This window comes from Cynocephalus volans, chromosome 13 (genome assembly GCF_027409185.1).
Source record: "Cynocephalus volans isolate mCynVol1 chromosome 13, mCynVol1.pri, whole genome shotgun sequence".
In the NCBI taxonomy this organism is placed as follows: Eukaryota; Metazoa; Chordata; class Mammalia; order Dermoptera; family Cynocephalidae; genus Cynocephalus; species Cynocephalus volans.
Window position 1 is genome coordinate 82855211 of NC_084472.1, and position 13401 is coordinate 82868611.

Below are 13401 nucleotides of genomic sequence, written 5' to 3' on the forward strand. Positions count from 1 at the left end.
ATTTTGTTAATTCATCAGGTGATGGACATTTGGATTGTTTCAAGTTTTTAGCATTATGAATAAAATTGGTATGGATAGTCACGTATATGTGTGCACATATATTTTTATTACTCTTAGGTAAATACATTGGAGTAGAATTTCTGAGTCATCGGAAAAGAAATATTTGAGTTTGAGTTATTGCCAAATTGTTCTTAAAAGTTGCTGTACCATTTTGCATTTCTACCTGTAATGTGTGAGAATTCCAGTTACTCTACATCCTTATCAGCACTTGTTATTGTCAGTCTTTTTAATTTTAGTTATTCAAATAGGTATATCGTGTGTCTCAATTATGGTTTTAATTTTCTTTTCCCTAATGACTAATCGTGTCTGATGCAATGTGGCTATTTGCCATTTTTATATTTTATAATAAAGGGTGAAGTGTCTATTGATTTTTTTTTTACCTTTAATTGGCTTATAAATCTTTGTATTATTGAATTATAAGTATATAAATTCTTTATATATTCTGGATAGAAGTCCTTTATCAGATACATGTTTTATGAGTACTTGTTCCCAATCTGTGGTTTTTCTCTTCATTTTCTTAACTGTGTCTTTTGAAGATCAAAAACTTTCAATTTTGATGAATTCTGATTTACGAAATTTTTCTGTTATGGTTCATACTTTTTGTAACCAGTCGGAGAAAGGTTTGCCTTTTGCAGATATATCAAGATTTTCTCCTTTGTTTTCTTCTGAAAGTTTTATTGTCTTAGCTCTTCAAGATTATGATCCATTTTGAGTTAATTTTTGCATATGGCAAGAGTTGAAGTTCATTTTATTGCATGTGTATATCCCATTGTTCCAGCACCTGTGTTGAAGAGATTATCCTTTCTCCATTGAATTTCCCTGCACCTTTGCTGAAAATCAGTTCACCATATACATGTCTACTTCTGAACTCTCCATGTCCTTTGATTGATCTATGTATCTATCCTTTTACCAGTAATACACTGTCTTAGTTAAAGTAGCTTTAAAGTAAGTTTAAATTAGATAGTATGAGTCCTCTGACTTTATTCTTTTTTTTTTTTTTCAAATTGTTTTTGCTATTTTAGTTCTCTTTTGCCTTTCCAAATTGTAAACTCAGCTTGTTGATTTCTACAAACTACTTTCTGGGGTTTTGATTGGCCTTACATTGGATCTATGAATCAATTATGTGATAATTCACATGTTAGCAATATTGTCTTCCACTCCGTGAACACAGTATATATCCACATTTATTTAGGTCTTCTTTCAGTTTTTTTATCAGCATATAGTAGCTTTTTTTGTGTATACAACTTTAGTATTTTCTTTGTAGACAATCATGTCAACTGCAAATTGAGGCTGTTTTATTTCTTCTTTTCCAATCTGTTTGTCTCTTATTTCTCTTTCTTGCCTGATTGCACTGGCTAGGAACCCCAGTGTGATATTGAGTAGAAACCGTGAGAGCAGAAAGCTTTGGCTTGTTCTCTATGATTTTAGCTTTAATTTTTTTGTTTTCTAGATGTCTTTTATTAGATTGAAAAGTTCCATTTTATTCCTAATTTGTTGAGAATTTATATCATGAATGAATATTTTTTTCCATGTATTTTTCTGCATCTACTGAGATCATACTGCTTTTCTTATTCAATTTTGTTTATATGATGAATTATACTGATTGATTTTTAAATTTTGAATGAACCTTGCGTTACCAAGATATGCTCTACTTTGTTATATCTTTTCTATATGTTACTGGTTTGATTTGCTAATATTTATTAAGGATTTTTGCATTTCTCTTCGTGAGAGATACTGGCCTATAGTTTCATTTTCTTTTTTAGTGTCTTTGTCTTATTTTGTTGTTAGAGTAATGCTGGCCTCCAAATGAGTTGTGAAATTTTCCCTTCTATTTGATTTTCTGGAAGAGTTTGTGTAGATTTGGTATTGGTGCAGTGTCAACTATTCTAATGTGTTTGGAGTTCTAGGAAGAGAAAAGAGAGAGAACAGAGCAGAAGATATTTTTTAAAGAAGTAATGGCCAAGAGTTGTCCAGAATTAATAAAGCTGTGGAACAAGGTCAAATGGCCTATTATGCTTATAACTGGAATCCTAGAAGAAAGAAAGAACAGGGAAAAAGGTGTTTTTAGAGAGTTAAATGGCCAAGAATTTTCTAAACAAATCACAGATCCAAAAAGCTCAAAGAACCTCAAACAAAAACAAACATCACTTATACATACCTACCCAATGAGCAAAAAACCAAAAATAAGGAGAAAATGCTGGAAGCAAGGCAGAGAAAGAGAAACATTACATACAAAGGAACAAAGTTAAAAAATACATTGGACTCATCAGAAACCATGTGAGACAGAAGACAACAGAGCAACATCTTTAAATTGCCAAAGAAAAATAAATCTCTCTACTCAGAAGTCTAAACCCACCAAAAATATCTATTAAAAATGAAGGCGCAATAAAGAATTTTTCAAACAAACCAACCAAAAAAGCTAAGAGAATACAGCACCAGAAGTCCTGCAATGCAATCTATCCAGCATAAAGAACATAATTACAGAAATTTGAATCAATGGAAAGAAAAGAATACTGGGAATGCGAAACATGAGAGTAAATATAAAGGATATTTTTTTCTTATATTCTATGTCTGAAGCAAACATAGTTGTAGGTGTTGTAATATACGTAGAAATAAAATGTATTGCATCAATAGCACAAACAATGGGATGGGGAAATGGAAGTACATTACTTTAAGGTTGTTGCAGTGTATATGTTGCATATCATTTGAAGTTAAACTGTGACAAGTTAAAGATGTATATTATAAACCCTAGAGCAACTATTAAAAAACAAATTCAAAAAGTGGTATAAGTAATAAGCTAATGATATTATAAAAAATACTCGATCCAAAAGAAGGCATTAAAGGAAAAAAAGAAAGAACAACAGATGGAACAAAGAGAAAACAAATAATAGTATGGTATATTCAAATCAAAGCGTATGAGTAATTACATTACATGTAAATAATTCAGCCATCCCATTTATTTGGCAGAGATTCACTGAATAAAAAAGCAAGACCCAACTATAAGATGTCTACAAGAAAACCACTGGAAATATAAAGACACATACAGGTTAAAATAAAAGGGTAGAAAGAGTAATCTAAAGAAAGCTGGAGTAGTAGAGTAATATCAAAGTAGTTTTGAAGTCAAGGAATATCACTGGGGGTAAAGGAGGACATTAAATAACGATAAAGGTCAGTCCATCAAGAAAATATAACAATCCTAACAGAACTTTAAAATACATAAAACAAGAACTGATAGACTGGAAAGGAGAAAGAAACAAACCAATAAATTTTGTTGGATAATTCAACACTCTCTTCTCAGTAATTGATAGAAGTGTGCAAAAGTCAGTAAGGATAAAAGATCTGAGCAACCCCACCAACTATCTTGACCTAATTGACATGTAGAGAACATTCTGCCCAACCCCACATGCTTTTCAAGTGTACATGGAACACGACCATATTCTGGACTACAAAACAAATCTCAACAAATTTAAAAGTATCGATATCATAAAAGAATGCTCTCTGACTACAGAATAATTAAAGTGGAAATCATTAAGAGATATCTAGGAAAACCTCAAATATTTGGAAACTAAACAATGGGATTCCTAAACTGATGTATCAGTTGGATGGAAATTAGAACGTATTTTGAACTGAATAAAAATAAAAACACTATACAGATGCTCCTTGAATTACCGTGGGTATGTATTCGAATACCCCCATTGTGAGTTTGAAATTCATAATCCCGTGGTGAATCAAGAAACATACTGAATGTGTATCGCTTTCGTGCAATAGTAAAGTCGAAAAATCATAAGTTGAACCATTGAAGTTGGCACCTTCCTGTATCAAAATTTTAGGACACAGCTAAAGCAGTGCTTCAGAGAATGTTATAGCATTAAATGCTTATTAGAAATGAATAAAATTCACTAAGATCCTAAGATCAAAGCTTCTGCTTAAAAAAAAAAAGAAGAAAAATCAAGAGCACGTTAAACCCAAAGCAGAGAGAAGGAACAAAATAATAAAGATAAGAACAGAAATCAATGGAACCAAAAAATGAAAAACAATAGAGAAAAAATTAATGAAACAAATAAGTGGTTCTCTGAAAAGCATAATAAAAATGAATGGAAATCAAAAGTTGATTCTTCAAAAAAAATAATAAAAATGATAAATTTTTAGCTCAGTGCTGTTGAATATAAACAGGGGATCCACATATAAAGTTTTTAAAATTCCAGTAGCCACATGAACAAAAACAGTAAGAAACAGGTGAAATTATTTTTAATCATATATTTTATTAACCTATCCAAAATATTTCATTTCAACATGTAAACCATATAAACAATTATTGATGAGATATGTAACATTCTTTTTTTTTTGTGCTGTCTTCAAAATTTACTGTGTATTTTACATTTACAGTACATATTAATTTGAACTAATCACATTTTAAGTTCTCAATTGCCACATGTGGCTAGTGGCTGCCAAATTGGATAGTGCAGCTCTAGCATAATCAACAGAAAGGAGAGAAGACACAAATTAACACTATCAGGAATGACAGAGGGAACATTGCTGCTGCTCCTAAAGTTATTACTTTAATAAAAAGAGAATATTACATGTTATGTAACAAATTTATGTCAGTGAATTCAACACCTAAAAGAAATGGTCAAATTCCTTGAAAGACACAAGCTACCAAAGCTCACTCTAGAAAGAAATAAATAACCTGAGTTATCTTCTGTGTTTTTAAAGAAATTGAACTTATAGTTAAAAACTTCTAAAGAAAGAAAAATCCAGGCATATTTAAGAAACAAGCTCTATTTTATCTTTTTCTCTCTTTTTAGACTTTGGGTAGTTTCTACTAATCTATATTCACTTATTCTTTCCTTTGCTATGTGCAATCTGCTGACCTGCTGACTGAAGGATTCTTTATCTCTGATATCAAGTTTTTTTAATTTCTCTGCTGAAATTTCCTACCATTCATGTGCCTTTATACTAGATGTTTTCATATGTTACTCATAGATAATATAAAGTTGACTAATAATTAATATTTTACTCTTTATTTTTAAATTAATTTTAAATTAATTTTAAATCTTCTCTCATGGTTCCAACATCTGGGGCATCTTTGAGTCTGGTTCTGTTCACTGCTTTATCTCTTGATATTGGGCTTTTTAATGTGCATGTGTTATAATTTTTTGAATAACAGACATCATGTATAGAAGAGCCTGAGCTAAATAATATTTAAGCCCAGAAATGGTAATGCCTCTTCTATCAGGTCTTTAGTCAAGGGATTGAGTGAGTCTAGTAGTTAGTTGAGTTAGTTTGAATTGTGTTGCATTTGGCTTCAGTGCACCAACAACTTCAAAACTTCAGCTGCTGCTGCTACTTTATGCCTGGTATGTAGCCTAGTGTGGCTGTGAATAGTTTCTCCATGCTTCTGCTCCATTTTCTGCTTTCAGCAGACCCTGCATGTTTGTGTCACAGAGGAGTCTGTCCACACCCTTGCTCCTCCCCTGTGGTAGACCTCTATTGTTGTTACTCAGTGAGAGGCTCGTGATGGGTACAGTGAGGGTTATAATGGACTAGCCTTAGCCTTGGGCAGGCCCTGTGCACATGGACCTCAGGGTTGCAGTTTCTGAAGGTCACTATCTCTCTCCTCCCCTTGGCAGCCATACTCTGCCTTGCATCTGTGGGTGTTCTGAGGTCAGAGATTTTCTCTTTCTCCCAGTGGGAGCACAGGCCTCTTTATATCATTTCAGGGTTTGTGCCAAAGCTAATTTCCTGCCTCACCCCAAGGGAGAGATGGTTTTTACTTCTACCTCACCCTCAGCAGCAGTGTACATTTGCCTGGGCTTGGTGGCAGAAGAGTTTCCTCCCCTCCCCTACGGCGCACAGCTTATGCTTGCTATTCAGTGCAAGACTTACTGTGTGAGCAGAGGAGGTTTCCTGTTCTTCATTCAGGGACAGATGGCTTTTTGTTTCTCTCTCTCTCTCCCTTGGGTACAGCCACTTAAGACTTTATAAGACTTTTGTTTCATATGAAAGAAGTATTCAAGAAGTAGACAGGGTTTCATGAAGACAGGTGTCATGCCACCAAGGGCAGCTCTTTCTGGTCATCTGCCATGACTCACATCTTTCCAATGTGCAACTAAGCTGTGGACACCCATGAGTGCAGACTCACCTTGTGTCTGGGGCCACAGGCATTCTAAACTATCATACCAGTCCACACTTGGTATTTGAAAGTTTGTTGAAAATTTTTGCTGTTTTCTTCTCACCTGTTTATGGAAGCCATCTCTTCCTCCCATGCTCTGCCGTAGGTGAAACAATTTGCATGGTCTGACTTTCCTTAGAGGGGCTTGCCACTCTGGAATTTAGCTTACCTGGTTGCTGTGCAACCTCATGTTTCTCATGAATTTCAGAAAATGTATGATTTTGTAAATAATGTGATTCTTTTTTCTCATTAGAGTAGGAGCTATGTTCACTTTCAGCTTTCTGTGTCCTAAGTAGAAACAGAACTCTCTTTTAGCTTTTTAGCATGGTAAAAACCATATCTTTTCATGATCTCTTTTTTTGAATTCCCAGTATAGGTTTTACAATTATTAAACTATTTCACACTCTTTATTATCCTTAGGACACTTCTGACCACTTGATACTTTTCATAAGCAATTGCCTTATTTGTATTGTGTAGTTGTCATTGACATGAACCTTTGACAATAGTGTTTTTTGATTGTGCTCTTTATGCTTGCTCAAGTATATTTAGATTATGCTGATAGTGATAGCCTGAAAGAGTATGGCCGATGTTTAAAATAGGATCAGGGCCTTATTTATTAGTTTGTTTTAGGAAGCTATTTCTTGTTTTGTTTTGTTTTGTTTGTTTTTATTTATGGCACCTGGCCAGTGCAGGGATCGACTGGACTGTGGTGTTTTCAGCACCATGCTCTAATCAACTGAGCTAACTGGTCAGCCCTAAGAAGCTATTTCTAACTAGAGTAATTTTCTTACTATCAATTCAGTTTTTAATTTGGGCATCATTTTTATATTAGAACTTGGTTACAAGTGACAAAGCCCACCTCAACCAAGTAAATAATTATTTACTTTAAGAATAAGGTATATCTTATGAAACCTGAAGATAATCCAAGTGGGCTTCAGGGAGAACTAGAAGCAAAGACCAAAAGCCATTAGGACTCTCTTCATTTCTTGACTGCTCCCCACCAAAATTAGCTACTGTTTTCCTCTCTGCAGACAGACCTTCCTTGTCTTCTCTGGTGCCCATGTTGAGAATCACTCCTATAGACAGCTCCCATATTAGATCTCCCAATACTAACAAGAAACTGATCTCTCTGTGTCCTAAATCTATAAATCCATCACGAGAACTGTTGAATCCAGCTTGGATACTGATAGATACAGCTTAGGACAGGTGTCCATTCCTGAATCAGTTGTATCAAAGGCTTGCAGAAAACAGTCCAGGTTGAGCCTAGTACCCACCCTTGGACTAGGCAGCTGCGGGTGGCAGGCAGAGTTCTATTAAGCATAGTAAATGGTCTCAGGTAGTCATTTGGATTGGGGGTAGAAAGGGTTTGGGGAGGATCAAGGGATAGAAGTAGGGATCTAATAAAATTTTCCTAAACTTGCTTAATTGTGAATCTTGAAAAGCAAATGAAACTCTTAAAATCTCTTTCCTGACTATAAGATGGGCCTATGTCCTGGTCTGTGAAAGAACAGTATGTCAATTGTTTACTCTGCCTTGAAAATTTTAGTGATACCCTGTAGTGATATATTTCTCATAGTTTAAGATAAAATTTACTTAACAATAAACATGCAAAATTTGTTGCTTTATTGGGGCCCAATTATAATATTTAGCTATTTAATATAAATAAAATGAAAACTAAGTTATTTTTATGCACATTTTCCACTAAATTGAATAGATTTATAAGACAAAGTCACACTCATTTGATTTAAGGCTGTTATTAGGGCTACTTCTGCATTTGAATCGGGTCTTAACCTTTGAGATTTTTGATGTGGATGTGGTTTCATTATAGAAGGTGATTTAGAATCCACTTTATGAGCCATGCAGCCAAAAAGATGTTAGATACGATGACTTCTGGGCATGACAGTTGTACACCTTTCACTGGGGTTGAATCTCGTAAGCTAAATTATGAAGTACTTACAGGCCCACATTTCTCCTGTCAAGAACTATGGGGCATGTAAAATGCATTTATGATTGATAGTAGGGCACACAGAGTTTAAAACCCACATTTTTAAAGTTAGACTGGTTAACCTTGTACAATACTATAACATGGTGCTTCAGAATTAGAAGCACAGAGCAGTAACATTTTCTGCCAAAAGAGCCATATTTATTAACTCAACAAAGCTATAAGGAGAAGGATTTCAAAAGCAGAAGACAATATTTCATCTTGAGAATCATTTTTGATCTTCATCATCAGAGGTCTCACAGAACTACTTTTATTTTTTTACTGGACATGCTAATACTATAAAATCGGAAAGGTTATGAATTTTTCATCACTGAATTGTGACTTTAAAGTTAACTGTAAATATTTATAAATCCTCTCTTCTCAATACACATAAAGATTAAAGAAAGCAAAAAGAATTGAAGACAATAGCATTTTGACTTTTTTTCTTTTGATTTTTAGATACATAAGATTTTACAAAAAATTGTCTCATTGCTTAGCCCAAAGCAGGGGGGAAGAAAAGAGTGTCTTAAACTATAGACATTATTTTGCAATAGGTAAACATTTCCAATCCATTGTGGCTAGAAATAAGGAATTGGAGTATTAGTAGGTTTGTAGAACTTATAAAAACACAAACTATAGGCAATTTAAATTTGACGTTATCTCACCCAAAGCCTTTGAATCTGAGGAAATGCTGAGAGATGCTAAACTTTTGTGAATAAAAGATACTTCATCTGATAAGAAAAGAAGAACAGAAGTATGTTTATTTAGGCTTATTGTCAGGGCCTTATTATTTCTCTAGGAAGTTATTTTATTTGTGAGTTGAAAAACATTGTTATGTCTTCTAGCTTTATAAGGATACAAAGCTGTAAGAGAAAAATATATAATATTAGCTACCATTTTTTACCTTTTAAAAGTGTTTATCCTGACTAACATTTGTTTTTCTATAATATAAAAAATGAAGTAAAGGAAAAAAATTTGATACGTGATATATTTTTTGCCACTCAAAAATGGGTTTGATTTCGCTTCAGGATTCATTTTGGAATGAATGGCTCCATCATGATTAATCCACTTCAGTATAAAAATAAAAATGGAGTTCCTCCTGTTTTTGAAATGCAACTCACCAAGGATTTGATTTGTTTCTTTGACTCTTCATTAGAACTCAGGTAAAAAAATAAAATACTTCAGATGCAAAACTACTGAGCTTGGATCTGTAATTTGGTTTGGGATGTCACATGTGTTAGTATAAATAAGTAATTTATAATTGATGAAACCTCATTTTATTTTATTTTATTTTATTTATTTATTTTTTGCAGTTGGCCAGTATGTGGATTCCAACCCTTGACTGTGGCGTTACAAGGTGGCACTCTAACCAACTGGGCTAACTAGTCAGCTCAAAACCTCATTCTAGGGGAACTTTCAAGTAATATGATTTGTTAGGGTCTTCATTGTTTGCCTATATAACTCTTATGCCCTGATTAACATAAAGTGTTTATATTTTTATCAAAACATATTTTATCTTATTTTGTTTTTTATTTCATGTTTGGGGAGCAGCTGGCAAGTACAGAGATTAAACCCAGGGCCTTGGTGTTTTCAGTACCACACTGTAACCAACTGAGATAACTGGCCAGCTCTCATAGCTTATTTTAAATGACACTTTGTGAAATTGTAACCAGACTTATGATTAATGTGTTTTGTATTCTTTCCCATAGAAACTCAGTAGAAAGCCAACAGAGAATAAGAATGATGGAAGAATTAGATGTATGTTCACCTAAATTTAATTTCCCAAGAGCAGAAAGTGAAGTTAAAAAGCAGAAAGGCCGGATGCTATGTGATGTGTTAATGGATCAGAGAGTGTTGCCCGGAGTAGGGAACATCATCAAAAATGAAGCTCTCTTTGACAGTGGTTTCCACCCAGCTGTTAAAGTAGGTTATAAGTTTGTTTGTTTGTTTAACTATTTCTCTATTTTTAAATGCTGTTAAGGGACCAATGTGGAACACTTAAATTTGCATTATAACACATTCTCCTCAGGCCTCAGGTGTCCTCCCTCAAGTCTTTGTTCATGTTAACTTCTCAATGTAGCCAACTCTCACTACCTTACTTAAAATTTCAGTATGCGTCCTCTCCTCCCATTTCACATTCCCAGTTTTCCTTAACTTGCTTTGCTTTTTTTTTTTCTCTATACTGCTTATCACTTTCAAATATAATATTTCCTTATTATATTTACCGTTTAAAATCTGTCTTCTGCTAGAATGAAATCTCTAAGGAGGACAGGGTATCTGTTTTGTTGACTGATGTATTCATACATCTACAGTATGTTGTCTGGCATTGAATGGTGAGCATTGAAGAGCTATTTGTGGAATGTGTGATTGAACTAAACTCCCTTTCTTTTCTTGTCTTGTATATTAAATACATACTCTACACACACTCATATATTCCTATTTATAGCTATTGGTGACATTAAAAAATGCTGTTTCAGTGGATTGGTAAGAATGGAAATCAAGGAGCAGAGACTACAGAACAGGTGATCAGTGAGGAATGAAAACAAACTTTAGAGTCCTTGTTCAAAGATTGTAGTGAAAGGAAAAATATTAGACTGCTAGGAGAGGAATAACAGGACAAGGAAATGGATTTGTTGTTTTTTCTTGTTCTTCAACTGAAGAGACTTAAATTTATTTATATGCTGCAGAAAAAAGAAAAAAAACCTGGTAGAGAAGGAGAAGTTAAAATTGTAGAAAAGAGAATGGTGCTTTATAGGGCAAGATTCTGACAAGGTCGGAGAGGTTGAAACCCAAACCCAATTGGAATACATATATTTTTGTTTCCAAGGAAGAACTCTACATTAGGGCTTTTATCTAGATCTGTTACTATTAACTAAATTACTTTGAACTCTATTAACTAAATTATTTTTATTAACAAAATTTTTTTGCATAATAATTAACTAAATTTATGTAGATACTTATAGTTCGGGCAAAATCCAAATCAGTAGGAATTAAGTTTTAAAAGAAACCAGTTCATGGTAGTTCTAGATTAGGTTCTGCTCTTTGACACTTGGAACAAGCTAGTTCAATATGGGAATACTGAAACAGAATTGTAACAAGATTGAGCTTTTAAAAATCATTGAAACCTCTTTGGAAAATGTTTTTGAAAAAAAAGAGCCCAGGGTACTGTTATCTGTGATGAACTGAAAATTTACTTTTTATCTGTACATGCAGGCAAGCCATTCATCTAGTGAAAGATTATTTATCCATAATGTCTGGGGGGTTAAATATTAATGATATTTCTGAAGTTTATTAGCATCCTAACATGCACAATTATTGAAAAAGTACAGTTTAACATTTCAAGGTGTGATTTAATGTAGTATATAAGATATGATAAAAAATAAATGGTTTAGACATGTGTGGTTTTAAACTTTAAACAATTGAAAAACAGTTTTAATACTTTTTGAATGATTATGTTGATTAGATGATTTTCATTTTTATAGTTGCTGATAAATTATTTACTATTGTTTATGTGTCTGCATTCATATACATACAAGGGTAAAACATTAGACAGAGTTTCTTCTGGAGTTACCATTGAAAGTACATGTGCCAAATAATAGTTAATTCTTCAAGAGTAATACTGAGATTTATGCCAGACTTTGTCACACAAAAATTCTTCAGTAAGATCTGTTTCTGAGTTCTTCCATGTGTTAACAAATACTTTGATATTAATGCATATATATAAATTCATATTTTTTTAAAGCTTGATAATGACCTGATGGTCATCTAGTCCTGTGATTATTTTTTCATTCCTTCATTTTTTTTTTTTTTTCTTTTTTCTTTTTTTCTCCAAATCCAGCAGACTTTTCAAGATGGCTAATAGACAGTGCAGGGACTTTGAAGATGTCTGATGCAGAATAAATATTCAATAAATACTTGAATTTGGAATTAAAATTTATAGATAGGAATGATATTTTTTATCAGTAGTAGTATAAATTAAAAATAAAACTATCATTAGTGACATTAAATGTGTATATAAGAAATAGAGTTCTAGAAGATACACATATATTTTAAATCTATTTACAGTTCTCTTTAACAGAATTGGCAAGTAGTATTAGTTTGTTACAGGAATGAGCAAATTATGAAATTATGCTTACTTGTTTTTCCATTTTAAGATTTGTCAGTTAACAGATGAACAGACCCATCACCTTGTGAAAATGATACGTGATTTCAGCATTCTGTTTTATAGGGTAGGTAAGAGCAAAATTTTTCCACTATGTCAAATGTCAGTGGTTTGCCTTTTGATTGCACTAAAAATGTTAACGCTGTATGTAGCCATCTGTGGTAACAGTATAGAGATGCAATAAGGGAGAATGACATTTTATGGGCATAATTAACACCTTGAAATTCTTTGTCATAGGTCAGTCAAACTTGTCTATGTATAATTATATTAAATTATCTTTATACTAAGTTGGGGAGAAGCTATGTTTGCATTTTACCTAGATTCTTGTTCTATTTTTGGATACATAAAAGATGGAAAGGATGGAGAAATAGACCTAATACTTTAGGACAAATAGACCTTAGTTCAATTAGCCTTTGTCACTTTCTGTGATGTTTAGATTACATAGATAACTTTAATTTTAGTTTCATCACCTATACAATGGGATAATAATATTTCTCTACCACAAAGACTGTTTTGAGAATGAAATAAGTATTTGCTAAAATGTAAGTTTGAAAGTTGTATACTGTATATGCATATGTAGAATTCAGTAAACACATTTTATCTTTCAAACAAGGTATCATAAACATGTCCGTTTTTCCTCCACAATCCCTTTTCTGTCTTCAAAATTCTTATTTCTACTATGTTCAGAAAGGTAGGTATTATAGCATTCTTCATTAATTGGCCTAAAGTGTTAATGAACTTCTTGCTTTACATACCTGCCTTGAGTAACTGTGGCTATTTTTAAATTATATGTGTTCACTTATTCTTCAAAATAGAAATTACTATAGAACCTGCCCATTTTCTACCCAGATTAAATTGGGCATTTTAGTACTTTGCTTAAAGTAATATAAATTGTGTAATTTTCAGCTCATACATGGTGAGCCATAATTCTGGGCTTTTAAATTTTCACATTGTTTATGTAAACCCCAAATACTCTCTTTGTGGGAGCTTTAAATGTTTACGAGTAGAATAAAACCATGACAGAAA

At 33.0% G+C, this 13401-nt stretch overlaps 1 protein-coding gene across 1 annotated transcript in view; it reads left to right on the top strand.

Annotated features, from left to right (window-relative positions):
* The window catches only part of NEIL3 (nei like DNA glycosylase 3), a 46501-nt gene that overhangs the window by 14057 nt on the left and 19043 nt on the right, over window positions 1–13401 (top strand). The window contains exons 3-5 of the mRNA XM_063077508.1: window positions 9242–9376; window positions 9923–10136; window positions 12368–12442. Of these exons, the coding sequence (XP_062933578.1) occupies window positions 9242–9376; window positions 9923–10136; window positions 12368–12442 (424 nt within the window). The remainder of the gene's footprint in view (window positions 1–9241; window positions 9377–9922; window positions 10137–12367; window positions 12443–13401) is intronic.